This window comes from Podarcis raffonei, chromosome 3 (assembly GCF_027172205.1).
Source record: "Podarcis raffonei isolate rPodRaf1 chromosome 3, rPodRaf1.pri, whole genome shotgun sequence".
Taxonomy (NCBI): domain Eukaryota; kingdom Metazoa; phylum Chordata; class Lepidosauria; order Squamata; family Lacertidae; genus Podarcis; species Podarcis raffonei.
Window position 1 is genome coordinate 44,889,289 of NC_070604.1, and position 27,962 is coordinate 44,917,250.

Consider the following 27,962-nt stretch of genomic DNA (forward strand, 5'->3'; position numbering starts at 1 on the left):
TTTGCATTTTTATCATCATCATCTTGCCTTTTAGCAACTTGCCTGGTGGTTTTGGCAAGCTGTTCCCCTGGATGGAATTGTTTTATTGCACAGGGCCCAGAAGCTCTTTCTGATATTTTGAATTACCACGCCTCCATTGAATTGCATTGACTGTTTTGATGAATTTGTTATTCTGGTTTGCTACTCTGTTTGATATTATAATGATTGCAATGCTTGTTGCTTTTTAACGCTACTGTGATTATTGTGAGCTGTTTTGAGATCAACACTGTTGCTGGAGAAGAATACAAACATCAAATCAAATAGAATTCGTTCTGTAGGTGACCACCTAACTTACAATGCTGAATCAATGAACATGCTAAAACCTCCACCGCTGTGGCCCCTAGATTGTCCAGAAAGGACTGTGGCACTTCAGATGAAAAAGCTTGCCCACTCCATAGAGGTGGCAGAGCCATTTCTGGTGTAACACTTTCATTTCTGGAAAAGAACTAGTGTGAGCAGTGGTAAAATGTCAAGCACTTCACCCAGGAATGATAGCTCTCTTCTTTGCTAGATCCCCTTTAGTCATAGAACTTAAAAGCAGCATGCCACAAACTAGTATCTCTCTCCCTGTTCTATAGTCCTTCCTTCTTTCTAATAGATTGGGGCTTCCAAGAATCACTGAGCCACCGCAGGCTAGGAATTCCCTACTGTACAATGTTACTAAAGAACTCCCAAGCTGTGAGCGAGGAGGTGTTTCCTTGCTTTCGTTGCTAGATGCTCCTGAAACTTGTTCTTGTACCTCTTTCCCCATCTTACATCGAAATCATACTGATATCTAGTATAGGCAGGCTTTCCCCATATACTCTCTTTCTGAAAGGAGCCGTATTCTAGTAAAACTCTTCAGATGTGGAGCAGGGAGGAAGAAGACTAGAGATGGAGAAGTTTTTCATATCAGAACTGCTCTTTGATAACTTGCTCAGCTCCCAACCCTGAATAGGGTTGCCTTTCCTCTCTTGAGCATCAAAGGATCAACTTGTATGGTTTCTAAAAGCAAACGATTTGCCCTAGTCAGCTTCCAAACTCATGTTACTCGGGATCTTTAGTTCTCGGCAGGCTACATTCTAGCTACAGCTTCAGTTTCACTTTACATTCTGCTAGACGATGGCATTAAGTTTGCATGTTCCTGGTTTTTAATTATTTCAGTGTCCATTTTATCTACTGTTGACTGGCCCCCACAGCTCTTCGTGATCTGCCTTCACGCAGATGTGTGACAGCACTAGATTCACACAATGCTGTCCATCTGGTGCTTGGAACGCAAGCTACAAGTTGCAGCCCAGCAACTGGAAACCCACCCCCAATCCTCGGTGCAAGACGCAAGGATCTAAAAAAGAAAACTACCCACGTTTGGTTCCCCACACACACTCATAGGACCTGATCAAAAAGAGGAATCTTAATATAGCAGTCTGCTTCTTTGTTTGAGCTGCCTTTGCTGGATCAGAGTAACCTTCTTTTAGCAACAGGAGGCCAACTATCTTACTATAAATGTGATTTAAGGTTGCTACCTTTCAGATGGTTGGCATTTCAATTTTTGTCTCCTGCATTCTTAGTTCTGGCAAAAAAAGAAGAAGCTACAAATGTGGAGCATCCAATTTGAGAGGGTTCTTCATTTTGTTGCAGTGGGGGCTTGATTCTGACACGAATGGATGACTGTTTTAAATTTCCTTGCATTTGTTCACAGAGACACTTGGCTTCCTCCAATCATTCCTGTCATTATTGTGGCCGAATTCACATTAAGCCAGTCGATTTTTTAAAGCGCTACAGTACTTCTGCCATCTTAATCAGGCTGCTAGCTACATATATTAAAATACTTCTCTTCGGTTGTCATATTGGGTTGTTGTTTTCAGTATGATTTTACAAGTGTGCTCAATAGATCCTGCAAGCTCATTGCTGATTGGTTGGAAGAACTCACTTTTAGAAACAGAATTCATGTGCAAAGAATGCAGTAAGGAGTACAGAGAAAACATTTGGTCACAGTTTCTTATCTTAGTAATATTAATGTAACCACGGTTATTTAGAATACGTACACGATACACACAGCTACATAGATATTAATTAATTATATATACACATTCATTTTTTTAATCTAATACTAACACTTTATCCTCTTGTTACTGAAGACTGATGTTTTGGCATTTCAGGTTTGAAATCTATTTAAACCTGGGACATAGGAACGAAACACATTTTCAAGTATACGTCACAGTGATTGAACTTTGTACATGGAACCGAACACATGTTGTCTTCGCAAATCCAATGCCAGCAACAGACCAATGAAAAAGCAGTTGCCTATTAAAGACATCACTGCCTAATAACTTTCTTTTGGGTCATGTTGGCATTCACACAATTTCCAATAAAAAGCCAACAGTCTTATAGACAAAAGATGGCATTTTTTGAGAGGGGGGAGACACACAGATCTTTTTCAGTCTGAGCCAGTGTATTTTTCCTTTTTCCCCAAAGGTATTCTATGTTCCTTTGTTTCTGTTATTTCCATATTTACATGTTTGTTTGTTTGTTTTAAAAAACTTAATAGGGATTTCAAATGTGAGCAGAAGAAATGCAAAGCCTTTCCTTTTAAGTTCACTAAAAACCACTAAGAATGTAAAAATTTCAAAATACCTTATAGGAATTCTTCAAAATACAGGAAGTATTTTCATGGTGTGGGGGGTGGGGAGGGGTTACATCACCACATACTTTACATTACATCCACACAAGTCTACCTAATCACTTTGGTTAGACAAATATCAGTAACATACAGTAAAACATCATACATCTCACAAGACATGGTACAAAATTTCTTACAATCCAGTACTGCCGCTTTGGGGGTGGGGGAGGATGAAAACCTACTTACAGACAATTAACATAGTTCACACTAGAAAAAAACAAAAACCTATGATTACAAAATTTACTTTTTTGTTCTAATTAAACTGTTGTATGTTTCAATTTTCAATAAGCTTCCTAAAGTGTGTATATCTTGCTCACTGATTAATGTGATTTTTTTTTTGTATAGCCATTATTAGTAAATTAGCATTTTGCCAATGGAAAAAAATCTGTTTTTAAAAACTTCAGTTGACTTCTTATTTGTAGAACTCAAAAGAGGGGGCTACTGCTCAAGACTCATAAAAACAGTCACTTATAAATGATAAGCTTAAAAAAAATGGTTACATTGGAGGAAACAAGCCATGAATTTCTCTTGCTTTCTCTTAATCTGTTCTCTTACGGTGTCGAGAGGTCTTTGTTTTACAGCGCCTCTGCAGTTGTGTCTGAGGAGACAGACATGGTCACTTTGGCAATCTTAACTGTGTTTTTAATACACCTTTCAGCAGCCTTGTGGACATTACCTGGGTTGTTAGCATGTCTGTGCTGGCAGTCAGACTCCAAGCTGTTATCAAGAGGCTGTGCAGTCCCATTGCAAGGTGGAAACATGCTCCTGAAAGCATGTCTCAGGTCCTTGCTCCTGAGAGCATAGATGATGGGATTCACGGTGGAGTTCAGCAGGCAGAGCATGCTGCAGAAGGCAAAGATAGTCTTCACGAGCTTGTTCATCTTCCCAAAGACATCATAGAGCATAATTGCAAGTAGAGGACCCCAGCAGATGATCAAAACCACAAGAATGAGGACCAAGGTTTTGGCCAACCTAATGTCCATACGTGTTTGTTCCGGCCTAGTAATCTGATGCACTTTACCATCCTCTGAAGTATGTATTATTATGCTCTTCTGAGTGCCGCGCTGGAGCATCCTAACAGCATGACTATGAGCCTTCCACAGTATGTACATATAGGCATACACAATAAAAAGCAAGAGTACAGTGGTGACCCCAATCCAGAACAACAGATAGTTCTCGTCTATTAGAGGAAATATATCTGAACAAACAGAATTGAGCATTTTGCAGTTCCAGCCCAGCAGAGGAAGGACAGCTATTACAATAGCTATGGTCCACATCACGCAGAATGCTACAACAGCCTTCGATCTGGTGACAATCCTCTTATAAGATAAGGGCCTGTGTATAGATATATACCTGTCTATTGCGGTGAGGAAAAGGCTGCCCACCGAGGCAGTGAACGAGGCTGTAACTCCACCCAGTTTGAACAGGAACACATTAGGGCTGTCTTTCCGATGGAAAACATGGAAGTCAACAAAACTGTAGACGAAGATTACACTGCCCAGGAGATCAGCTACGGCCAGGCTGCTGATGAAATGGTAGGAAGGCCTGCAGCGAAGGCTTCGGGACTGCAGGATGACAATCAAGACCAGAAGGTTTTCCAGAACAGTGAAGGTGCCCAGAGTAAGGGACAGTACTGCAATGGCCAGCTGCTGGCTAGGGTTCAGAATCATAAAGCACTCCATATCCATGAAGTTATCCCCACATTGTATATTATCCTCATTATCCTTGAAGGTGGTCAAGGTCTTGTTGTAAAAATCTGTAAGGTTGATCTGATCCTGTGGGTGCCCACCCAGGATGGCATCTTCTCCTGCAGTCATTTTTGGTCGGAAATCGCCTCGGAAAGAAGACAGAGGGAATTTCTGTGGGTAGTATCCTAACTTGGAAGCCATGTCACTTTTGAAATCTTCGTACTGGATATCGCTGGAACCCATGTATAGAAGATCTGTCGTAATTGTTCTGAAGGTCGTATCTGCGAGGCCATCTAGGACTGACTTCATAACCCCAGGTGTCAGTTATGCAGGCTTGTGGGGGGGAAAGACAGGAAAAGGCAGCAATCCTAGTAGAGAGGGAAGAAGACCAAACTTAATTAGCTATATGCAAACTATGCAAATTATAGGAAAAGGGCAAAAAGTATTGTAAACAGCTTAGCTGAGTAACATCCAACAATACTGCAAAGCTTATTTTACCTAATGGTGGATCTGTCTCATATTTTACATCAAGTGCACATTCATTCAGATGTAGAATGTCTAGACTGCTGGGCATGGTTATGCAATGCAATGACTGAAGGTAGAGCACGAGAAGTATTAGAGAATATATTAATTTTTATTAAATTATTATAGCTAGTTCTGCTGGATACATTTTCTAAATGGAACTTTGATGAGAGCCCCCTCAACTCCTTCATCCAAATCGATTAGACAGGGAAGTGGTATGCGAGCATGCAGACCTCCAAAAATCTTGTCCAAATCCTTAAGCCACAACCAAATAAATTATCCAACAAACCAGGACTAGGTATCTGCAAGCCAGATTGCAGAAGTGGTAACATCAGATCAAGGAGGATGTTAGCATTTTTATCCTTAAAATGCTTAGTGAATTAATCACAGCAGATCACGGAGAGTTCTGTTGTATCACAATGCTGGCCAAGTTGGAAAAGGCCCAAATCACAGGGAAGAGCTCTACTGTGCAGTGTTGGGCATACATGACGATGGTAGAGAAGTATTGGGTAGGCTCACTAATGAGTGATTAATTGTGTTCAATCACTTACTCTAGCTACACCCTAGAATAAATGTGAATCACCTATGATTGCTCCACAACTTTTGATACTATTGATAGCAATGTTCTGATGCCTTATTTAGAATAGCTATAGCCCTCAAAGGACTTCAATGGTTCTATTTCATTCTTTCAGGCAAAAATCCCCAGAGGGTAGACTTGGCACATGCTTGCTGGGCATCTTGGGAGACATTTGTTCATAGTTCCACGGTGGGTAAACACTGACATGTATACTATGCAATTTATAGCCAATGAATGAGATCATCCAGAACTTTGGAATGACATGTCACCAATACACTTGTTACAGCTGGGTCTCTACTATTCCAAACATCCAAGATCAGTTAAGCACATGAGGTCCTGCAGGCAGGGGCGGCCTGTCCTGTTTTGCTGCCTGTTACTGCTCTTGCTATTGCTCAGGTGCTCTAAGATGTTCTCACTCAGCCCAGCTCCAATATGGGGAATGCGCTGTGTGGGAGGAAAGTATTCAGAAGTGCCCCAAAACAGTGAAATGACACAAGGGAGGGGTTAGGTTTCACTCCCCTCTTCCACATGTCCATATTTACATTAACAGTAGACCTTCTGCACCAGCTTTATAGCAAATAGAGCGGAACAATGATTTAATCATTTTTTATCCCACCTTCTCTCCCAAAGGAGCCCAGGACAGCAAACAACAAAAGAGGAAAACAAAACAATTTTTTTAAAAAATAAATGAATGAATAAAAATTCTTAGCAGTCACATATTGTTATAGCTAATAATTTCACAGTTTCCAGAAAGAGTCATCAAAATGCCTGGAAAGTTTAAAAAATTCCTCCTGGATGTTAATAATGAGGATGACATATGTACCTCTAGGGCCGGGGGTGGTGGAGATGTATTGAAAAAAATGGAGATCTATACTGAGAAGGCCCAGCTATGGGTCAGAACCAAGTGGTCTGTGCCCAGCAGTGGCATACCAACTGGGCCTCCCCAGCAATCATAGGGCCTGAGATTGTTTATACTGAGGGAGGTACTTTTTGAGGTACTTGGCTCCCAAGGTGTTTAGGGCTTAGTAAGCTAGTACTAACACCTTGAATTGGGCAGGAAGCCCAATCAAACCAACAAGGTACATTCTGATTTACCTGCAGCTTCCAGACCATCTCCAAGGGCAGCCCCATGTGCAAGTGCCTAACTGTAGTTCAGTCCTGGCACCATTCTTGAAAGATCTAGTGAGAAAGGGTGTTTGGTCACAGAACATGGCAAAGAAGACAGGCCAGCCAAGATGGGGGAGATCCTTCATTGGATCTCATGACACCTTAATTTTTACTGGAAAACATCCATAGGGGACTCCATGTTTTATGAAAACAGCGTGGAAAGGGGTGGAACTAACCACCATATCGTGTTCCCATGTAATCTGATGCTGCTATTAGTCCTGCGGCAGAACACATACACTTCATGGGGTAATTTAAATGGGGAAAGTAGTATCAGGGTAAGGTTAACCTCCCTTTCCCTTTACTGTCTCTGCTTGCTCTCATTTGGGATTATCCCTTGGATGCATTTAGGCAAAAATGAAAATGTTAGGAAATCCAATTACAAATGTCCTATGTCTTGTCAAATTTGAGAGGCAAGAACACAGTCTTCTACTTTATCGTCCCAAGGTTTAGGAACTGTCACCCCATTGATGTACTTGTGACTCTCCGCCTGCTTTTCGGGTGGAGGCAAGTAAGACTCATTTGTTCTAACAAGCATTTTTTATTGTATTGCGTTGTGGTTCTACTGTTTTAAATTGGTATTTTATGGTTGTTGTAAATGTCATTGTAATTTTAACTCTCATTTTTACTGTGGTTTTATTGATGTTTTATGTTTGGACTATGAGCTGCCTTCAGCAAATTGTTTAAAACAAGATAAAAAAAATTAAATAAATAAACATCAAAGCAACAAAACATGGATTAATATTATGGGGGGGGGACGGGGAGCTGAGAAAAACAGAAGCAAATTACTTGTGCTTCATTTCCAGATACAGTAATTTGCGATGCGCTCCATAGATCTGCCAGTAAACAAAATAGGGAATTTGCCTTTAATTGCCAAGAGTATATATAAAAATAGCTAATCCATTCAATGTCATGGGCTGGATGTACAGGAGTGGTGGGAGGCACCAGCTGGGGTGATAGCCTGTAGCTTATTCGAATCAATATGTGGAAGTCTGGTAGTAGATACCCCTTAGTCTGTTTTTGCCTGTGTTCTTGGGTCACCTTTGCTCATTTCCTCAATCTTCCTTCTCCTTAACGTACACTTTCCTTGGATTCCTCTTTCTCTGTCAGTCCTTACTCTACCTACCAAAGTCTCTGGGCTTTCTTACACTTCATACAGCTAACTCCTTTCTCTGGATCCTGTGTAATGTCTTAATCCCAACAAAACTGGCAACTTCCCTTCCCTTTGCTGCAGTGCAAATTTTATGACAGATATTTGTCAGGGTAAGGTACTATTTATTTATTATTATTTATTACATTTGTATACCGCCCTACACCTGTCAATCTCAGGGCAGTTGGAGTGGGAAAACCTTTTCAGCCCAAGGGCAGCATTTCCTCAAGGGCAACATTCTGGGGGCCACATACCAGTGGAGGCGGGGTAAGGCAAAAGTGGGTGGGGCCTGAGCCAAAATGTGGGTGGAGCAAAGGTTGTGCTTCTTACCCTTTGCATGGTAGGCTATATTCCAGCTGTACACGCACCTCTTTAAACGTCCTCTAGGCAAGCAAGGAGTATTAACATAGTTCAAGGACACATACCAACCATGCAAAAGTACTTGAGGAAGAGTCAGATCAGAGCCAGGAAGGGGTGTGGCCTGGAGAGAGGGGTGTGGCCTGAGGAGGAAACGGAGGAGGTGTGGCTTGTGGAGAATTCCGGGAGCCAGAAGGGCTACATTCCGCCTCCAGGCCCAATGCTCCCTAGCCCCATAAGGAGGTTGTGGACTCTCCTTCCTTGGAGGTTTTTAAGCAGAGGTTGGCTGGCCCTCTGTCATGGGTACTTTAGTTGAGCTTCCTGCATTGCAGAGGGTTGGACTAGATGACCCTCGGGCTCCCTTCCAACTCTACAATTCTATAATTCTAAGGCATGGGGGGGGGAAAGATTGTGTGGGTCCTAAAGCAATATGGACATACATTTGGAAGATGCAAATGGAATAGTACCACCTGTCATTTTGACAGAAAGTTATTTTAAAATCTATACAACATGACAGTGGATTCAACGGAGAATAAAGAAAAATCAGGGTAGAAAACAGTAAGTGTTGCTAATGATGAGCAGGGAAGTCCTGCATATGACTTAGTGCTGGCTCAGCAAATCTTGGTTCATAATGAAGTCTTCCAAAATATAGAGATGGAAGCGTCTCAGAAATACTGTTATGGATAGACTCTGCTAAGATGGACACTTCAGCTAGTTATCACTCTGTATTTTTATTATGCTGTTGTTAACTGCATTTTGTATTATTCCAATTGTTTGTATTTTAATTCAATTGATGAGAAAGCACTTTTTACAGTGTTGTTTCTTGAGAAGCTAGAATGTTCACAAACATGCTATGTCATCACAGGAGCTCAGCCATTTGGTGCTGGAGCATTCATCACTACAAGAACAAAGTAACATATTTTTTTCAAAAAAAGCTCTGTACCATTGGTGTCCTTGCATAAAGTGCCAGGGGCTTTTGATCCAGTAGACGGTATCTTCTAATGGAGGAGGCGACGCCATTTTTGCCGATTCTGCCTCCTAGCAACAGCACTAGGCATGTCAATTGGATTCTACCCAAAGTCTGCTTTTTATGACACAAAATCCTGATAATGTGAACGGAAGCAGAAATAAACCCTTTTTAAACCTAAGTAAACTTTTAAAAGAGCAGATTTAAAATATGTGAGACTGAATTTGGAATCAATGTAGCATTTATCCACATATGTTCGTGACAGATTATACAGGTGATCAAACTTAATTCCCTGACTGCTATAATTTATAGCCATTCTTGAAGCAAAATGTATCAATATTTCATGTAGTGCAGAAATGCTAGAAAACAAATAGTTTTCTGGTGACTTAAACTGCCACACAGTTAAAAACAAAAAGCAAAAATAACCTCACTCATTTATAATACAGGCAGAGTGTTGTACATAATGTTTCAATTAACCATTTAAAAATTTATAGAAGTGACTTTACTTAAATATGTTTATTTCTATAACACAAGGGATTGCTATTTAAATCATTCAGTAGCAGACAATTAGGAAAGTGTTTTTTAAACATTTTTCAATTTTTCATGAAGCCTAAGTATTCAGTGATAAGCTGCAGTGAGTATGATTTGTTAGTCTACTCAGAATAAATACCTCTTTCCCCACCTTTGAAGCACAAGAGTGTGTGAGATCGTATGTTTATTGAAAATGCTAATAAGACACTCTTATGCTTTAACAAACGTTCAGCAAAGTACTACTCTGTATGCATATGCTTTGCCAGAACCATAGTTAATGGGATCATGAAAAGCAAATCCCACCCTGCATTTCAATTCCCCCCACACCCGTGCATTTAGATTTTTACAGTAATTTCCAAGTTATTGTATTTGCAGACAGAAATTTATTTGCAAGTACCAGGGAGTTCATTAGAACAGAGTTTAGACTTTGGAGGATGCTGCTGACATTAATTTTGTTTTGTTTGCTGTTGGGACTATCATAATTGCAAATCACTAGCAATGTGTATAAATGCACCTATTAAAATAGGAGGGAAAGTTTATTAAAGCCGGATCAAAACAAATTATACAATGAATTTGGGGGTTTGTTATTAATATAAATTAGGTACATATGCCTTTATTTTTTTTTTTTTTAAATAATATTTATTAAGATTTTCAGAGATACAGAAAGAAAAAGAATAGAATACATTCAAAGCCTTCTTTTCAAACACCCTCTTTCCGGGACTCCCTCCTTCCCCCACCCCTACCATATTCCCCTATCATATTGTTGGCTCCACAAGTTCTCAGTTCTAATTAAAACTTAATTTGTTTAAACCATTATTCAAATTTAAATTTAAAATTATTCAGTCCTCACCAGTACCCTTAATAAAAGACAAGAGTTCTCTCCCCAGGGCCCACCCCCTTTCCATTCCACAATTTCCCCTTTTTTTTAGTGATAAAGACACCTCACACAATAAAGAAATAAGAAGCAAGAAATAAAAAGTATAGTAAATGAAAAAAAGCCAATTCAAAAAATAGTTGACAAGCCTTTGGGTTCTAGTTCTCCCCCCCCCGTCCCCGGTTTAATTTCCCCCTGACCACTAATCCATATTGTCTGCCTGGAATTCTTAAAGTCCATAAATCACATTTTCCCCCCGATTCCTTGCTGGCTTTTTTCTTTTTATAATTATTTTTAAAGTTATTTTTAAACCATTTAATTTCCAATCTTTAATAAAGCTCCCCCCATTGTTCTTTCCAAGTTGTAGTCCAGTTTCCTCTTGTTCCGCTGCCAAAACGTTCTAATTCAGAAGTTTAGTAGGTCTGCAGGGATTATTGTTATTCAGGAACAAAAACATACGTTCAGTCCCTTCCTTTCTTCAATAGAAAATTCTATTGTTTAGCTAAACACCCTGTAGACACAATATTGTTTCCGTTTCGCAGCTTTCCCAGAAGATAACCAGTCCTGTAGAATTCCAATGGTATTTTTCCACTTACGACCTTCTTTGTAATGTCCCGAAACTCCTCTAGGGGGATTGTTGTAACTTTGTTTTCTCTAGTCCAAAAGTCCGATTGTTATCCATGTTTTCGCCATTTTATATCCAAGTTTTGACAAATTGTAACAAATTGTAGCAAAATTAACCAGCAAAGTCCTCATAATCAAGTCCTCTTTAAATTTCGGACTTTGACAGCTACTTTGACAGCTGTCAAAATCTCCTTCGCTTTTCGCCAGGCTCTCTCCTCAATCACCCCGGTTCCCAGGGGGGGGGTTACGTTTTCCTTCTCCCTCAATTCTTCCTCCAGCACAGTTCTTGTAGTTTCCCATCGTGGAATTCTTAGTTCTTATCAGCAATTCAATTCTTTTTGGACCTTGGTTTCCCAGTCCTTGTTTTGGAAGGTTTACAGTAGGGAGGGGGACTGACTTCCTTTTTGGATCCCCCCCCCGCTCGTATCAAATCCGAAAAAAAATTCTTTTTTTCTCCTTTTAAACCCGGTTTCCAAATTACTCACGGGTTGTTGTTACAAATCCGAATTCTCAATGGAAGAAGTCAGCGCTCTCCGCCGGATGGCATGCGGCTTCGCTCGGCAGGGATAGCAGAGGACTCAAAGCACCACGCTTCTCCCCGGCACCCGATCCGTAGCCTTTAAAAAGGCTCCTTCACGAGTCGGGAGGGCGCTAGCAGTGCCAGCCGAGTCTCCATGTCCACGGCCTCCGTGGCCGTGGTTTTTAAGGGTCCCCGCGTCGCCGATGCGGTAGGACCCAGCCCCTGCCGAGCAGGCTCCCTCCGGAGCTCGGAGGGAGTCCGCCATTCGGCGATGGCGCCAACCCGGAAGTCCTAGGTACATATGCCTTTAAACTATGATATGTGAAGAATATAAGACCAACCCATTACTGGACTTGGGGAGCCTTCAAAATACTTTTTAAAAAATAAATCATTTCTTAGTGCTTTCTTCATGCAAGCATACTCAAGTGCTAGTAGCGCTTCATCCTATCTCAAACTTGATGACAATAAGAAGGGGGCATCAAGGGGAAACTTGACATTTGTCACTTCAAACAAACAAAAAACAACATGCATAGCCTTCAAATAATTAAAGAAATAAAATAAACAAAGGGGGTTACATCCAGAAGTTCTCCTCTCTGAGCAGAATACCCTTTTCCCAACAAAGAAAAGATAAAGGTAAAGGTAAAGGTACCCCTGCCCGTACGGGCCAGTCTTGCCAGACTCTAGGGTTGTGCGCCCATCTCACTCAAGAGGCCAGGGGCCAAGGCTGTCCAGAGACACTTCCGGGTCACGTGGCCAGCGTGACAAAGCTGCATCTGGCGAGCCAGCGCAGCACACGGAAACGCCGTTTACCTTCCCGCTAGTAAGCGGTTCCTATTTATCTACTTGCACCCGAGAGTGCTTTCGAACTGCTAGGTTGGCAGGCGCTGGGACCGAACAACGGGAGCGCACCCCGCCGCGGGGATTCGAACCACCGACCTTTCGATCGGCAAGCCCTAGGCGCGGAGGCTTTTACCCACAGCGCCACCCGCGTCCCTTACACAATACTTACACACAAAAAAGATACTTACACAATAAAAAGGGAAATGAAATCTAGCAGGCATTGTGTATCTCTTGCCCAAGTCTACTTAGCGGTACAAGCTTCCACCATTTGCGCTCAACAATGCCTTTCACTAGCTCTTGGGCAAAGGTTTGCAGAACAGCTTCAGCGCCAGAATTTCTTCTGCTTGCACATTTCTGGATCCAGCCCAAGCCTTACAAAATGGTGAGCCTTTGCTGTTGAGATGGGAAGCTTATGTTGAAAGCTTTTTTGAAAAAAGGGATGCCTGAACTCTTAAGCATTTTGACCAGTACAGCATTAAAAAGTGCTCCAAACTCTAAAGCAGAGAGAGACAGAAAACTTAAAATGTGAGATTAGAAGAAATGAAAGATTTGGGGGGGGGTGCATGGAAAAGGGAGAGTGTGATATGCAACTTTAAAAAATGTAACACTGTCAGCATTCTTACTTCTATGTGTGGAGAGGAAGAGTGCAGTAGACGGACAGAACAATGTGAACTAAAATGTATGCAAAACAGAAATTTTCATGATTGCCTTAAACACCACAGTTGTTATCAATAGTAAGCTGCATGGCTGCCCAAATAGCATTGGCTGGGAGAGGCTCAGAGGTAGGTTAAGGCAGCATGACCAGTTCAGTGCTGCTGAAATGTGAAAGACTGAAGTCCGCCCCTGGAGAGGCTAAAGGGTCCTGTGTAGATCAATCAAGGCTTGTTCCTGCATGCCTCACATCCTGCAAACTTCCAAACGTTGAAATGGATCTCTCCCGCACTTCACAAAATCAGCCCTCAAGTTAACTATCATGTGGTTGTGCAGGAAGATTCTCTTGGGTACTCTGTAAATAATTTGTGAACAATTCAAATTTAATGATCCCTGGCCAAATTTAATGATCTCTGGAGCCACTTCCCAATGCAGGGTGTAGTCATCCTAGCCTATTCATTTGGAGATCAGGAACAGGCTGTAGATTCAGCCCTCCAGTTTTCCTTGCCATCTCTTAAGTGCAGATTCCCTTCTTTCCTCAGCCCTATTCAGATGGACAAATCTAGAAATGCAACATGCCAGCAGAGTGTGGATGACTGTAGACTATGCTGTATTTATGTTTAGAGATCAACATTTACAGCTAACTTGATAAACGGAGGTGAAGAGTTGAAAATATTTATCAAATGCCTATATTTACATGGTTGTTTAATGCACATGTATATTATCTAATTAATCTTTGACCTGCTATTAATTTATTAGTCTAATTACTTGGAAATTAGAAGACTGTATTACCGGTAATCTGGGGGAGGTAGTTTCAGATGGACTGTGTTTACATTTAGATGAGGGAGGTGAGGAGTTTGTTCCTCCCTTTCTTTTTTAAAGCATCAGCACAGCAACCAGGTCGCTGCTCCCTTTGAAAACAGGAGCTAGAATGCCCCATGGGAACAATTCTAAATAATGACAAAGTATAAAGTGCCTGAATTACTGACAGGCAGCTTTTGAAGGCACAGAAAAGCATTTTCATGAAAAGAAAACACCTGTAGCAGGTGTTGCTTTGTGTACCATATCTGCTGGGTTTCTTTAGGGGCTGACAACCATTTTGGTCTAGTGGTTACATTTTTAATTTTGAGACCACCATGGAGGGGGTGTGGCATAATATAAAATTAGAGAGACAACCACCCCTGGTAATCTTATGCCCAACATGGGAAGTCAGCTTTTTCCTGTGTGGGCTGACACAGAAGACAATTATTTTGTAAACCACCTGGTAATCATTGGATGAAGGGCAGAATAGACATTTCATAAATAATAACTCAGTGTGAGTTCTCTTATCCAGGAGTAGCTTGGGTGTCTCTTATCATCCTATAGTGGACGATAGCAATGTTTTATGGATGGGTTCCCCCCCTCTTTTATGGTCTTATTTTCTAAATTATGCCAAAAAGGCTGAATAAATTAAATGAGTAAAATTGTGGTAGAATGTGTGGCTTAAAAGAATCACCCATATGGGCTCTCTGCCACCTAAAACTCAGTGTCACTACCTAAGAATACTGGGTTTTTTGCACCAAGTTTTCCTATCATTACCTTTTAGTATTTAGTATATATTGGTGGCTTACCCACTTACCTGGGAGTAAGCCCCATTAAACTCAGTTGGACTTACTTTTGAGTGTGCACACATAAGATTGCACTCTTAAGTGCTTGGTCATGTCTTTCTTACCTTTTTCTGGTATGAACACCCACAGGCAATGGCATAATTCATCAGATGTATTATTTAAATATGGTACCGTTATATATTATTTAGTGCGTTTTTGTTCTGCCCTTCATTCAAAGAGTTCAAGGCAGGATGCCTGTCCCTCAAAGATCTCCAGTGTTATTCTTCCATAATCTAGTGTCAAGTCTTTCTTTTTCAAAGAGAATCAAGCAGAAAAACTTTTCCTGAATATAGGCCTGCAACTGAAGATAACAATTCATGTATCTAAAGGGGATTGTACCCAACAAAAGTCTAAATAAGCTGTAATAAAATTTGCCATGAGTCACTTTGCTGTTATAGACCTATAAAATCAACTAGATAATCTGGGGAAATTTTACTTATGGTACCTAACTCTACAAAGCATCACAGAATGGATATGGGCTTTTTCACAATTATCCCTGCAGTGACTCATAAGATTAAACACTGTTATTACTTATTTTCTGCATTTCTTTTTCACATGGGGAAAGTATAGAGCATTTGGACACACACACACACACACACACACACACACACACCGTGTGTGTTATGTGGGGTGTGTGTGTGTGTGTGTACAAACTCATTCAAAATACTAGGGTCTTATTTAAATCTCTTACAACTGCTTATTAGTACTGGGGAATGAAGGCTTAGTCAAAAACTGGAGGTTTTCTGATTTAGAAACTGTTCTGTCTTGAAGTTTTGTCTTCACTTATAGACCTGTCCTTTCACATCACATTTGACACTGTTAAATGTGACCTTAGAAAGTCTGGTGCAAAACAATTACAAGCAACAAGCATGCACTTAAAAGTTGAAGTGGTGTAGCAATAAAACTGCTAGCACATTTGCAAAGCTAAGCAGGGCCTGGTATGGTTTCAAATTGGATGAGAGAACGTGTGTTGAGATTCCTGCATTGCACGGGGTTGGACTAGATCATGGGTAGGCAAACTAAGGCCCGGGGGGCGGATCTGGCCCAATCGCCTTCTAAATCCGGCCCACAGATGGTCCAAGAATCAGTGTGTTTTTACATGAGTTGAATGTGTCCTTTTATTTAAAATGCATCTCTGGGTTATCTGTGGGGCCTGCCTGGTGTTTTTACATGAGTAGAATGTGTGCTTTTATTTAAAATGCATCTCTGGGTTATTGTGGGGCATAGGAATTTGTTCATTCCCCCCCCCAAAAAAATATAGTCCGGCACCCCACAAGGTCTGAGGGACAGTGGACCAGCCCCCTGCTGAAAAAGTTTGCTGACCCCTGGACCAGATGATCCTTGTGGTCCCTTACAACTCCACAATTCTGTGGTTCTATGTATCAGCTCTGTGTAAGGATAGAACACTGGTCCTGAGGTTGTGCACTCTGATGCTCCCAGAGAGCATGGTTGAAGTTAATAGTGGGATTATGGGAATAGAAATGCCCACCCACACAGAGTTAATCAAAGTAAGACTGCCTAAGAATGCCCTAATATTAGTCACAAAACATCTGTTTATTATTATTGGGGTGGGGGGGACTCTTTCAACAAAATTTAAAGCAGTGGTGAAGTCTCAAGCTTCAGCTATTTGCTTTATCGCTGACTAAAAAAGTTTGACTGACATTTTAAAAGTTGCTAACATATTTGTTGTACAAATTTACTGAGCACCAAAGTTGGTAGAAGTGAGTTCCACAGATTTTGTGCTGATGCAAACAAACAAACAAAAAATATTCCACGCAAAAATGAAGCAGGCCCGTTTTTTTTTCAGCAAAAGTAAATAAATGTATATAAATGTAAAAAAACCCCACCACGTTTGTAGAAGCTGCACTGAGACCATTAAAAAAAACCTCTCTGCTATAGCTATACCCCATCTGCACTGTATATTTTAAAATAAAAAGGTGGGGGTTTGCTGGCTTTAAAACTGATAAAAAGTTTATTATTATTATTTAGTACATGTATATCAGGAACGTCCAACTCCCAAGAGACTGTGATCTACTCACAGAATAAAAAACTAGCAGTGATCTACCCCTTTTTTGGGTGGGGGGTTCAGGTCAAAGTTATTGAGCATTTTTTAGGGAGGGAGGTCAAAGTTGTTGACCTTTTTTGGGGGGGGCGGTTCATGTCAAAGTTGTCGATCAGGAAACAAATGACCTCACAGCGAAAACTATGTCTTCCGTTCTAACGATCATGCGCGAATGGAGGATGGGGTGGGGCCGGATCCTTTTTTCCCATGCAAAGGAAAAATCGACCACGATCGACCAACACCTCCCAGGAATCGACCAGTTGATTGTGGTCGACCAGTTGGACATCCCTGCTGTATATCTTGGAAGTCTTGATGGTGTACTTGTTGAGTTCCATAATGGAAGACAAGTGGGGTGTAAATGTACTAAATAATAATACTTTTTAAAAACTCAGGTACCAAATATCCGAAGACTAGTGATATCAGTATGTTAGTATGAATCTCAGTGCTACATAGTCTGTTCCATAATGTGGATTTGTCTGTTCAGATCGAGGGCAACACAGTTGATGGGGAGAAGCAAGTAGAAAGGATCCCCCCCCCAATTAAATCAAAATGTTGATGGCTATCTAATGAGAACTGATAAAGTAAAAAGATAGCACCTGGCTAGACAGAACTTAGTCCAACAGTTGTAGTAAGGTTTAGAGGTATGAAAGCCTGGGGGAACCCAGAAAAGAATAATGGGGCAATGGCTTTTCTCCCGTTTTTGCTCCCCCCCCTTTTTAAAAAATGTTTATTAATAAAAAAAATGTCTAAAGCAAAGCATAAATATATCTATGTCCTCAAAATGATTTTAAAAACTTTTTAACAGGAAGTATGTATAGTATCAGGTCATTACAATTCCTGAACATTGGGGACAAGCAAGTCCTGAGTTGTACACTAAGAGTACAACTTCTAAATTCTGGAGCAAGATGCATTTCTTCCTCTTGCAGGGCACTGCCATTGTCACAAGAGAAGGAAGGATTCCGTGCTTGTGGTCTTCGTCTTGTTGGCATAGCTGGTGGATCTGTTTCTGTCTTTTTGACTAGGCCTTAAAGGACTGGGAGACAGTACAAAGCAATTAATTTTGTTGCCATCTACTTCATGCTGCTGTAAATCTGTTGGATGCAAGATTCAAAAGCAGAAATGTAAGTGATCATAGCACTATTTCTGCATTTGACTGGATTACAAAACAAGCAGCACGCTTAGGGCTTGATGCTGGAAAGGGACTTTCAAATGTTGCAGACTGCAGAACATCTTCAAGTATTTGGCCAAGGAATGTAGTCTGAGATTCTGCCAAGCATATTCGTCCTGCAACATGGCGGCAAGGCCTTTGCACAACACAGCCTCCCAAATCCCCTTGCTTCTTACCTACTTTAGGTTCCTCCATCTTCTTCTGCATTATGTTAAAGAAAATGATCTATGTTTGGAAATACTAACACTAAATCAAAAAGTAAACAAAAATGTGAAAAGGTAGGAAACTTTTTGAAATTGGGCAAACCTTCAGTTTTCAGTAATTCATGATAAATATGATGACAGTTATGAAGAAAGGGATATGAATAATGCTAGCTTAAAAAAAGACGCTGATTGAATTTCATGCAGTGGTCATTTAGTATTGTTTTCCCTCCCCTCCCTTCCTTTTATGAAAATGAATGATTTGATACTGTGAAGGACTGGAAAGAGACAAAGTAATTTGAAGAATGAATAATAATTTGTTTTACTTTAACACTGTTGGTTTATATTTTTCTTGGGTTTTTGCCTGTACCTCGTAAACTGACAAAATCAAAGAGATTCTAGCTTCCTTAGTGCTCATCAACTTGTAGCTACTTTTGTAACAAAAAATGTAAAGAATAAATTCAATTTGTAATCACTGTCTGAATTAACTGTACTTTTAATGTACCAGACAGGATCATTCTATGGCAAACCAAGTTATACATGATGCATTTTATGTTCCTTAAGTAATGAAGTGGCCTTTGATATGTAGTGCTTTAATGAAATATTCAATTTTTAAAGAAATTTCTGAAAAATTTGCTTTCTTCCAGAAAAAAGATCCCCCATGGTTTAAAAAATTCCAGATATTTTACATCTCTAATCAAGCTGTTGAAGGAAAAAAAGAGGGAAGAGTCCTGAGCTAGCTTAAAGTAGGTTGACAGACGACTTTAAAAAGGGCACTTTTTAATTGAATTTTATAAAGAATACTGAGTATTTGAAGGTTTTTGAGGATATGTCTTCTCATTTATTTATTTAGATCTAAGCTATATCCTATCTCAGGGGCTCAAGGGGGTTACAATACCTTGCAAATATTAAAAATGTAATATAAAAAGACACAAGACAAGTAATATGGAAAGGTGGTAATGATCGAAAGTTGAACCTTTGACCCAACTAAACATGCTTAAAGATTAGAGTTAAAGCTTGAGGGAAACCATAAACCACTGTATTTCATTCATGTATAATTATATTTAAGAAATGACCCTTTTTCTGGACAATAATGTTTGGAGTATGGATATGGATTTCATCAGACAGTACAAATGAGATGCTGGAGGCCTAAGGTAATGTTGCAGATGAAGTAGTGAATTGTTTTATGTGGGAGGAAAGGGAGAGCCAGCATGATGGATGGTGGCAGGGTTATGGACGGAAGAAGAGGCAAGAAACACATCATGAATTTTGGAAACAACAGCCATTTTCTACCAAAAATAAAACTGAGGTAAAAAGTATTGACTACATGCCTTATTTTAAGCGTATACTTCAGAAGTCCATTTGTAGAATGGTTAACATATTTGATATAAAGTATCAGCAAAACTATAATGAGTATCATTGATTTCCCAGCCAGATTTGACATGGAGACAAGTATTTTCAATGTAATAGGTTTGCAGTGTACCAGTGGTTTTTCAAAGGGTGTGGTGTGTTGCACTGGTTTTGCAGGAGAGGGTGGCAAATATAATTGGAAGATTCAAAGGCAATCAGTATTATATTTGGGAATGAGTCATGTTCCTACAAAGCTATTGTTTTATACTATCTGGATGTCCCGTGATCATATTATAAAGTGACTGTGTTCTGTGATATAAATCAAGCACTGCCGAGAGTTGTTTCTTGTTGTTTTCCACTGCATTTCTGATCAATTAAAAATTCAGTTGTGGTGTGAGCAAGTTTTCATTCTGAAACTGTGGCCTAGAAAAAAGTTTGAGAACCACTGCAGTATACTGTCAAATGATAAATGCAGATTGGTCTGATGAGAGGCGTGAAATGGAATCTGATGTAATAGCACCAAGAAAAAGCTGAGAAATAATTGTCAGTTTTCTCAAAGAAAGAGCTGATTTTGAAAGAGCACAAACTACTCATTAAGGAAATTGTTGGTGTTTTATGATTTTGGAGACAATCCAGAACTCAATCCACAATGGGAAGTTAAATTATTCATAGAATGATTAAATATACAAGTTTATATGTGAGACATGAATGGGCCATGAGGCAATACTGTAATGTAAAAGTTTCATAGACCCAATATCAACTCTGAAAAGGGTTTTGGGACAATATTTCAAGCCACATACCCTAGTGCACGTCTGTCAAAGAGGCAGTTACCACAGATGCCATCTTATCCAAACCTCTTCACCTCTTTTGCTTCTAGACTGGCAAGTGTAGGGACAGGTGCCACCTCTTTGGTAACTGGAATTTAATCCAAGAACCTCCAGTTGCGATCTTGTTTTTTTAGACTACAAGTAGTGATGAACGCAACTGCAAACACATTTTCTTAACATTAAACTGATGGAGGAAATCATTGATGCATTATCATGCTTGGTAAAACTCTGCTGTTAAGAAAGAAAGAAAACATACTCTGTCATCAGCTTAAGTGATGAACACTTCTCAAGATGATGTTTTATGCCTCTCTTCAATGCTGAATTCAAGTTAAGTAGGTATTCAGATACATACCCTAAGGGAAACAAATAGCTGGTGAAACAGATACTTCCTAGCGTTTCAAGATATCACACCAGATTGTTGGGCCATGCAGCATACATTGAAAACGTGCAGATGCTTCTGCTTATGTAAAAAGAAAGAATTATAGTGGCTAATACTATTCAGAACAACAAAACGTGGGTGATGTCACATCTGCAAGCCTCAACTGCAAAAAAAATATGTTTAATGTAAAAATGCATTTCCATATGCTAAAGGGAGTAGATTAACTCACTCTGCACACATATAAACAACAACTATTATGTCAGCTCACTTGAGCAATGAAAAGCTTACAGATATTGAGGTAGTTCTTGGTATCAGCAAATGAAAATTGTTTATGCTGAAGTGCAAACAATGAAGCTCAGAAATATCCAATGTGTTTTAATACATGCCAGAGACACGTCATGTGGAATATCTATCATATGTGAAATTCATACAAAAAGGCTTTCTGAAAAGAGGGGATACAGAAGTAGGGATGGGGTGGAAGGGCTCCACTGAGATTATACTAATATGTTTAATTTGCTCTCCGCACACCAAGTTGGATCCAGAGCTGCTCTTCTGCAAGTGGAAAAGCTCATTCTGTCCACATGAGGGACTGAGATCCCGAAGCAGGTTCCCCTGGATTGAGTGGAAGAGGGTTCTCTCTACCCCTGGGGCCCATGCCCTCACTCCCAAGCTGTTCTGCATGGGGAAATGCAGAGGGAAGATCTTTGCATCTGCAAATATCACCTTCTCCCCTTTTCTAGCTCATGGTGGATACAGTAGATCTAACCTATCTGCACACTATGTTAAAAACAGGCAGACGTGACTAAAAATAACGATTCCGTACTAATTTAACATAGTCATCAAGGAGAGAAAAGCTTTGCAAGCTTTCCTAAAATGCAGGTGTGAAAATTTACTCCAGCTGGGCTAAAATAAGATTTTTATAGTGTTACTTAATCAGCATCGTCTACTCAAGTCTTTCTAGTAAACATGACTAACTCAATACACATGATTGCTTCAGATAAGGTCATCTCGAGATCATGTAAAATATTACAGATTTGGTACGGCCTTTTCCTCGTACATTTTCAGTGAATAAAATTGATATACAGAAGTACCTAATTTGTTCATTATCAACAGACGGGTCTGTGCTGGGGGGGAGCAGCCAGATATTCTTGCCCAGGGTCTTGGATGGCTAAGCTGGACCAGCTGCTTTTTGTTTGAGGTTATAACTTTATTCTTATAAGACTCCCACCCCAGGCCTCAGACAAGCTCTGCAGGGGCCTGCCAAGAGATCAGATGCCAGAAGATCAGATGCAAAAGACAACAGGGTTCATGAACCTTTAATTGTTGCGTAAGAAGGGGGATTTAGGTAGGTGCTGCACATTTGAAGTTTCCTACATAATCAATAAAGACAGAGATGTCTGGATCTCTACTATATCTGGTTGGCCTGCAATAGGGTAACATACTAGAAAAACATGGACCTGGTCCATTTGGGAATGTAGCAAAATAAAGGCTACTTTTATTACATAGAAAGAAACAGAAGGCTATGCTACAATTTGTAACTGTATTCTTTTAATTCAAGAAAAAAGTTTACAAAATGTTCTTCCAGATTAGACTTGATTCCCAAATAATTCCATGCAAATAGATGTGTTTAGCTTTTGGATTTCGGTAACAATATCACTTCACATATTTTATTCTATTGAGATCAAGCGTTCTTTGAAACACAACTATATACACACAACTATAACCCCAAATGCACACTGAGAGAGCAATTACGTTCTTGTCTACTTAGAAGCAAGTCCCCCTGAGTTCACTTGAGCTTACTCCCAGGTAAGTTATTATAGGACTGCAGCCTTACAGCACATGCCTAACTACGTCTACTCAGCTATGAGTTGCATTGAGTCCAGTGAAGGTTATTCCCAGGTGAGTATAGGACTGCAGCCTTAGCAAACTCTTAGTTCTAACATCAAATGTGCTAGCAGTATAAGAACAGAACAGCTTAAATTTTATCACAGCTTCTATTCAAATTTATTAACATAATATCATTTTAGGCCTGCTTTGGCAAAACTGCTCTGAACTAGACGTTTAGTCCCCTACAAGTAAGAAAACAAGAACAGCATTGTTGCAATTAAGGGCCAATTTCTCTCTGTCTTCTGTGTCCATTTGTACAGTTGCTTTAATCCTGGACAAGTCCCAGTGTTAGGATTGTTGGCAGCAGTTGACCGTACAATGCTTGAGTTTCAAAAAAGGTAAAATATTCAACTTTTCACAATGAATACATAGGAATTTTTTGGGGATGACTTTTTTGGGGGGGGGGATGCAACTCTGAAATATGGAGGAATTGCTCCAAATGGCATCCTTCTGAAAGCGAACGTTTTTGAAAACTAATAATATAGCCACGAACAAAGGAGAGTCGGAAAAAGGCCCACACCTTAACAAGAGACAAAAATGAATTCTGAAGATGCTTTGAAGTATGATTGATTTGGTGGAGAAAATTCATAGAATCAGTTGCTTTGAAAAGGACATGAATCTTTTAGGGTATTATAAAAAAACCCACCTTTCCCCATAAGAAATTAGTGAGATGCGTGGGAGTGAGTGGATGAAATAGAATTGTACAGTTGAAGGGGGGGTTAACTTTAAAATTCTTAGCTATTTTATATTTATTTTTTAAGAATTCATTTATATCACCCCTTTCCTTCATCAGTGAACCAGGTTTCCCATCCAGGCACTGACCAGATCCAGACCTGCTTCACTTCAGAAAGGGCGACAGCCTTTAGACCATATCTCTGTATGATATGCTGTTTTATATGCTGTCTAGGATTTTGCTTCATTTTAATCTCTTGACTAAACTGCTTCAGTGACAAATAGAGACTAGTACTCAAAGTTTCAGTTATGAAAGCAGCACTGAAAATTTCTATTCGATCTCAGTCTCTGAGCCTTCTTAATCAAAACTACGGTATGTTTATATATGAAAGTAGGAAGAATTCGATTAGAAATTTGAATTCAGAAACACAACGGCAAAGTTTGCCCAGGACACATCATCCATTTAGCAAAGCATTAAAAAAAAACACAACTTGCAAGGATGTCCTTTATGCAATGGAACCAATGTAATTATTTAAAGAACAACAGCTAATAAAGTCAAAGACATTACACTCTTGCAGGGCAATACGCTGCATTTTTATTTGAAATGGAATTTATTCCCAAGCAAACATGTTTAGGAGCACAGGTGACATCCAATGTTGGTCATACTCAAGAGTAGACCCACTGAAATCAATTAATGCACTTAAATTCCTTGATTCTATAGGTATAAACTGAGTATGATTAATGTTGGATATTACTCATGATCTTGGATTTTTTCCAGGTTTGTTATTTTTCCATTACTTTCCAATTTGAGGTGTTACAGGAGGCTGATGATGTATATTAATAGAAAACATATCTTACATTCCTTGAAGACTTCTCTCTTTTGCCTTGCTCATTAGTTTTGAAATTAAATTATTGGTTTTATAAATTCAGCTCAAGATCATTTTATTCAGGTAAGTTCTATATTTCATCCCAATATATTCTAAAAGGTGACTCTGTGTGTGTTTTTGCTGCAAAGCCAATTTTGAGTTAATGCAATTTTACATGTGCATATTTGGCTTAAACTAATTAGACACTCCTGCTTTCTCTCTCATTGTAAATTTACACTTGCTGCATAACATGACCTATCACCATAATGACTGCTATTTCTTCTTCTTCTTCTTACTGAGTAGAAGAGGCAACATCTCTGTAATTTCTATTATGTGCAGTCTGTGTAAAAATAAGCTCCGCTAATTGCTGCAGTGTTAACCATCTTATTACTTAAAATGCATTTTTTAAAAATGCTGCTCTGGCTGGGTTCTTTAGGCCAGACAACAACAGCAATAATACCAGCAGACAGAGAGGTGCTTGTTCTTTAAGGCAAGGAAGAACAATAACACTAGAGGAACATACAGGAAGAGTGAGAACGACCCACCACCATATTTAAGCCTTTAAAATCATAACCATCATAATACAAATAAAACTTTGCATCATTATGGCTTAGCATGTACAAATAAACCTCCAAAGAGCCCCCCCCAAAAAATCTGATTAATTGAATTTATTTTCCTAGATGTTTTCAAAGTAACCACACAATAGGCAACCAAGCCATATTGCATGCTGAAGGCATATTTTTTCCTTAAAAGTAAAATTCATAGCATTCTTCAAAGCAAGATAATAGCACTTATCATCTAATGTTGTTATATAGTTAAATATATATATATTAGTAAAGTGATGTCAGAAATCACCGTTTCACCCAAGGCTTGAGACATACCTCGCCCTGGAAGCTTTTCACTGTAGCTTGTACTTTTGATAGAAGCCCACCCAAAGAAGAGTTTGTTTGTCAAAATACCTGATGCTTAACACCAAAGATTTAACCATTTCTTACTTGCTGTAGATAATTCTACTAGATTGGATGGTGGGGAGGAATCATCAAATATTTAGAGGCTATTGGATGCTCAGTGTTTTGTTTATACCTCACTGAGCATCTCTGCATCCAGGATAACCACCAGTGTACAAAAAAACAAAACCCCTATAGTTGCCTTTTCCTGCTGTTTAGAACCTTAACTGTTGGGAGTTGGGGCGGGAGGGAAGGGGAGAGGCGAGAGAAGAGATAATACAGGAAAAATCAATAAGAATGTCTTCCATTATTAATCACCAAAGGGTTAGGATTAAAGACGAAACCCTCTATGTCAGACAAAGTCCTATGGGAACCTAGAGGTTGACTGCTCTGAAAGGTTCTGTATGGAGAAGAATGAATGCATATTAGCCATAAAACTACCAGTCTTTAGCTTCTACAAAGCTGCCTCTTGTCAGATCTCACATCCCTCCACCCCCCTGTGCCCCCCCATCCCCGTTAAGATCATATCCATTAACAGAAGAAATGAACCCGGAGAAAATATATTTTCCATTCACTCAATCTTGCCTCATTACATAGTCACTCTGCCCTGATCTCTTCTGGATCAGATCAATTATACCTGTAACACGAAGGAAATAAGAGAGCAGTGCACCATTTGCCATATGCAAAGGACCTTTATTAACACAACACAGCATCTGCAAATTTCTGGTTGCTTTTAAGAATCCATTGATTTTGATTATGGCTCTTGTATCCAGCAATGGTGCTATCACACAATGGAACGACAAATAAGACACGCCAAAATCTAGCAAAGCCACCTGAACACCGCTTTGCAGTTTTAACCTCAAATGGGTGAAGCGCAACAAAGTCTAGGCTGAGATCTCAGGTTCAGTGTCCACAAATGACTCTCCTTTAATGCACTAATTCATTCAATGACTGTTAATTGAGGTCACCTTCTGCCTTTTTATGCTCCTGTGTAATTCCAGACTGGTTATTTTCTTTCCCTAACAAAGGGCATTAGAGTGGACATTTATATTCTGGGGCCGCAAATACATAAATAAAAACTTTCCTGGTTCATCAGGTGCTGTGGATTTCATAGAAGCCCCAATGAATTGTTATGATTTTCCGTTTCAGACCATTTTTTAAACAGATGCCTACACTGATCCTATGTAGGAAAATTGCCCAGTTTGAGAGTGAAGAGCATTTATGCATCTGGTACTATACCTGAATTGCTGTAGGCGGCTCTCAAAAGAATCATAGTTACAACAATACAGATACTATACAAACAATAATTAGAAAGCGGTTGAGTGGGATATATGTATATAAACATATGCGCTCTCGCGCGCTCTCTCTCTCTCTCTCTCTCTCACACACACACACACACACACACAGAGTGAGCTACCTATCTGTGACACATAAACTACTTGATCTTCCTAAAGTAAAGCTTTCCAAAAATCCATCCCCTGGGGAAACAGATCACGCATTAATTGGCATTTCGGAGAATGCTACTTGGCAGCAACTTCCACCGATTCGTCTGCTGATGACCGGGATCCAAAGGTGCAGTCCGGACAGAGGAATCAGTGGAGATTTTGCTCTGAGGACTGAACTCTCAAAGGGCTTGCGTCTACCCAGAGGAACACCTTGAAACCGGCACCTTGAGGCGAGTCCAGCGAGGTCCTCGCCTTTCAAGGAGCTCGCCCCTGAAATTCGGAGCACCGCGCGACTCCACACGCAACTATCCTGGGCGGACGGGTCTGAGTTCCAGGCGGGGTTCTCCATTCAGCCCTGCGCGCGCGGCGAAGCGGGCAGCAGCACGGCGCCCCCCGCTCCCCCTGGCTGACCTATAGCCATTGCCCACCCGGGTCTCCTTGCCCAAAGAGCAGCTGCCCCCCCCCACGTCCTTACCTTTCCCCACGTTCACATGGCCCTGTCTCTCGCAGCTCCCTCGGGTGAGGGGAGGCGGCGCGGCAGGGGTGGTCCGGAGAGCGCGCGCTGGGTCTTCGCGCCTCGCGCTCCCTTCGCGGTGGAGGCGCGCTGCTGCTCCAAGGCTGACCCTCGGCGGGCAGCGAGCGGGGCGAGCTTTTCCGCCCGGCGGCACTGACTGAGGGGAGGGGAGCGGAGGGCTGGACAGGGAGGGGTGGGGGGAGAGAAGGCGGCGCGAAGGTAGGAGGAAAGGGAGAGGAGAGGGGAGAAGCTCCGCGTTCCTCTCGGCCCCTCAGGTCTGGCGCCGGCCTCGGTCTCCCGCGCCGCTCGCCATGTGCTTCTCTTCTGCGCTGCTCCTGGAGCTCTGAGAGGAAAAGGAACTGTGCCCAGCGCCCTCCCCGAAGCCCCGTCCTCCTCTTCCTCCTCCTCGGCTGCTGCGGCTTGTTGCCCGACGTCTCCCCTCCTCAACAGCTTGCCTCGCCGCACACCCCTTCTTTCCCTCCTGGTCCCATTTATGAAGCTCAGTTGCCATCACGTGTTAATGTGCCTTTGTCCTGTCGCTGGCAGCAGCGGCAGCAGAAGCGCGGCAACAGTAACTAGCGCGGAGGGAGGGAGGCAGGCAAGGAGGGAGGGAGGGAAGGAAGGACGGCGTGGGGGGTGGGGGACCAAGCAAGAGCGCCGAACTTCGCGAGTGCGACGCATGAGGCGGGCAGGGAGGCGCGCTGAGTTGTGCGCGCGCGTGTGGAGGGACGGCGGGGCGAGAAAACAGGGCTCTTTCCTGGGACTGCGCAGGGGGAGTGGGGGTCAGTGGAAAGGGGCCGTTTCTGGAGTGCTGAGGGACACGCTGCTGTTCTTGC

General features: G+C 40.9%; 1 protein-coding gene across 2 annotated transcripts; it reads right to left on the reverse strand.

Annotated features, from left to right (window-relative positions):
* Positions 1-14: 14 nt before the first annotated feature.
* On the reverse strand, positions 15-27,961 carry CNR1 (cannabinoid receptor 1). 2 transcript variants are annotated; one of them, XM_053381438.1, is made up of 2 exons: positions 27,088-27,961; positions 15-4,754 (listed from the first exon to the last, which is right to left on the reverse strand). In XM_053381438.1, exon 2 carries the CDS (start codon positions 4,693-4,695, stop codon positions 3,274-3,276), a length of 1,422 nt encoding a protein of 473 aa, XP_053237413.1. In that variant the 5' UTR covers positions 4,696-4,754; positions 27,088-27,961; the 3' UTR covers positions 15-3,273. The 2 variants fall into 2 exon arrangements, with proteins under 2 accessions (XP_053237413.1, XP_053237414.1); XM_053381439.1 differs by lacking the exon at positions 27,088-27,961 and adding an exon at positions 9,100-9,235.
* Between the last annotated feature and the right edge of the window lies 1 nt (position 27,962).

Excerpts from the sequence above, each read along its gene's own strand:
- CNR1 (XM_053381438.1), bottom strand. The coding sequence starts at position 4,695 with ATGAAGTCAGTCCTAGATGGCCTCGCAGATACGACCTTCAGAACAATT.